The 2,500-nt window shown below is 34.8% G+C and overlaps 1 protein-coding gene across 2 annotated transcripts in view; it reads right to left on the bottom strand.

The window, feature by feature from the left end:
* igsf9a (immunoglobulin superfamily, member 9a) overlaps positions 1 to 2,500 on the bottom strand; it is a 40,544-nt gene that overhangs the window by 13,794 nt on the left and 24,250 nt on the right. For both annotated transcript variants that reach the window (XM_047805061.1, XM_047805060.1), the window contains exons 6-8: positions 2,340 to 2,457; positions 1,170 to 1,311; positions 909 to 1,054 (exon numbers count right to left, since the gene is read on the bottom strand). In XM_047805061.1, coding sequence (XP_047661017.1) covers positions 909 to 1,054; positions 1,170 to 1,311; positions 2,340 to 2,457 — 406 coding nt within the window. The remainder of the gene's footprint in view (positions 1 to 908; positions 1,055 to 1,169; positions 1,312 to 2,339; positions 2,458 to 2,500) is intronic.

Raw genomic sequence — 2,500 nt, 5'->3', positions numbered from 1 at the left:
ACATAATTTCCATAAATCATCAACCTATAAATATATAAAAGTAATATATTTCAAGATATTTATTTTAAAATATATCCAAATATTTAAAGTAATTTTTTTTAAACCTAAATTTACGAACGCATATAGATTACATTTTTTTTCTGGTCATATACACAACCATACAGTGACACATGGAGTGAAATGCTTTTATCGACTGTCTGTATAGTAAAGATAGAATCAAAAAATAAAAGAAAATAGAAATATAGAAATGATATATATTTTATTCATAGTACAATATATGTAAAATTAAATATATGAAGTCAAAAATATATATACATTATATAGATGTTTGTAAATGATGATGATGATTATTATTATTATTAATTATTATTAATGATTATTATTATTATGAAAAACAATATATAAAATTATTCAATCGTATATATATGATATAAAACAAATGAAAAATTCATAATCTATGAAATATATTCTTCAATATTAAACACTTTAAGCTTATTAACAAAAATGCATTAATATTTTACTATTATTATTAATAATAGTAATAATAATAATAATAATAATAACAATAATAATAATAATAAAACTATTGTTATTATTAATAATAGCCATATTATTATTATTATTATTATTATTATTATTATTATTATTATTATTATTATATTACTATTGTTATTATTAATAATAGCCATATTATTATTATTATTATATTATTATTGTTATTATTATCATTATTATTATCATTGTTATTAGTGATAATAACAATGATAATAATAATGATAATAATAATAATCATAATAATAATAACAATAATCTAGTTATTGTTATTATTATTATTTTTGTTATTATTGTTATTACTATTAATAGTAATAACAATAATAATACACACACACACACACACATATACATACGTCGCACTGTAAGTGTGGCTGAGGCAGTAGGTGGAGTCAGAAGGCCATTCGTAGGCATACACGTGTATTTCCCAGAATCCTTGGGGATTAATTTAGATATGAGTAGCGTTCCGTCTACCATCACCTTCACACGAGACTTCAGAGATCTAACAAAACACACAATAACAAACAAAATCATGATGAACAAGTGGAACTAAAAAGTCCGGCTGATGCGGGTGCTGAAGCTGATGATTGTATCTCTGCGTAACCATGGAGACGCACTCTATATGGTAGACGTTGTCTCCGTCTCTCATCCACACGTAGGTCATGTTGGGAGGATCGGCCTCAGCCTGGCACCGCAGCAAGGCATCGTGGGACATATTGAGGACAGTGTCCGTCGGGGGAATCAGGATAAACGGTGGACCTGTTTGAAAATGAAGAAAGAACATTTTAAGAACGACTGAAAGTGAAGAAGAGAGAGAAATGATCTGTGATTCCTGACTCCAACACTAGGTGGCGGTATCTGCTCATCTGACTTCCCTGCCATTCAGGTTCCATGTGAATCAGGGAATCTTTCCAACAAACTCTGATACAGCAAAGAAACAAGCACACAGTCTGATCTGGGAACAGCTAGCAACTTTTTCCAGGGGAAAGTAATTCCACCTTTTGGACAACAGATGACATCATCGTTTGAGTTGCATAGTTACTGCATCATCAGTTGCAGGTCAAAAGGTATGACATGAAGAAGAAGGCAGCAGCTTATTTCTTATAGACATTAAAAGGATGTTGTGATGGCACCATAAACATTTTACATGTTTACAAAATGTAAGCATTAAGTATAACTAAGGGTTAGGGGCCTTGCTCAGGGGCCCAGTAGTGGCAGCTTGGTGGACCTGGGACTCAAACTCACAACCTTCTGATCAGTAGTCAACCTTAACCACTAAGATGCCACATACCACAACCCTGTTCAGTGATTGATTGGTGGGAATAACGGTGATCAGTGATTGGTTGGTGGGAATAACGGTGATCAGTGATTGGCTGGTGGGAATAACGGTGATCAGTGATTGGCTGGTGGGAATAACGGTGATCAGTGATTGGCTGGTGGGAATAACGGTGATCAGTGATTGGATGTTTTGCAATAACACTGATTGGTGAATGGACATCAGGAATAATGGCGATCAGTAATTGGATGTTGGGAATAACTGTATGGCCAATTGGACATCAGGAATCAGGGATTGGATGTTAGGATTAACAGACAGCAGTGATTGGATGTTGGGATTAATGATGATCAGCGATTGGTCACACAAGCACATATCCAGCTCTATACCCTGGTGGTGAGTAAAGTGAAGCTGCTCTCTCAACACGTGAGGCGGACATCTCTATTAGTTCACGGCTCTGTCTTTGTTCTAGACGACGACTCCCTTACACAGGGGATAGAATATAAGAGCTGACCTTTGACCCTGAGCTGCGTGGTGTGAATTTCATTTCCCTCGCTGTTAGAGGCTTGGCACTGATAACGTCCTGCTGTCTCTCTGCTTGCAGAAGAAAACGTCAGACTCCCATTCAGGACCTACAAAAGGGAGAGAGGGGGGGGGGAGGGGGGGGAGGAGACA

Source organism: Tachysurus fulvidraco, chromosome 20 (assembly GCF_022655615.1).
Source record: "Tachysurus fulvidraco isolate hzauxx_2018 chromosome 20, HZAU_PFXX_2.0, whole genome shotgun sequence".
Classification (NCBI taxonomy): Eukaryota; Metazoa; Chordata; class Actinopteri; order Siluriformes; family Bagridae; genus Tachysurus; species Tachysurus fulvidraco.
The sequence above is the reverse complement of the archived record's forward strand: the minus strand, read 5'-3'. Positions and strand labels throughout refer to the sequence as shown.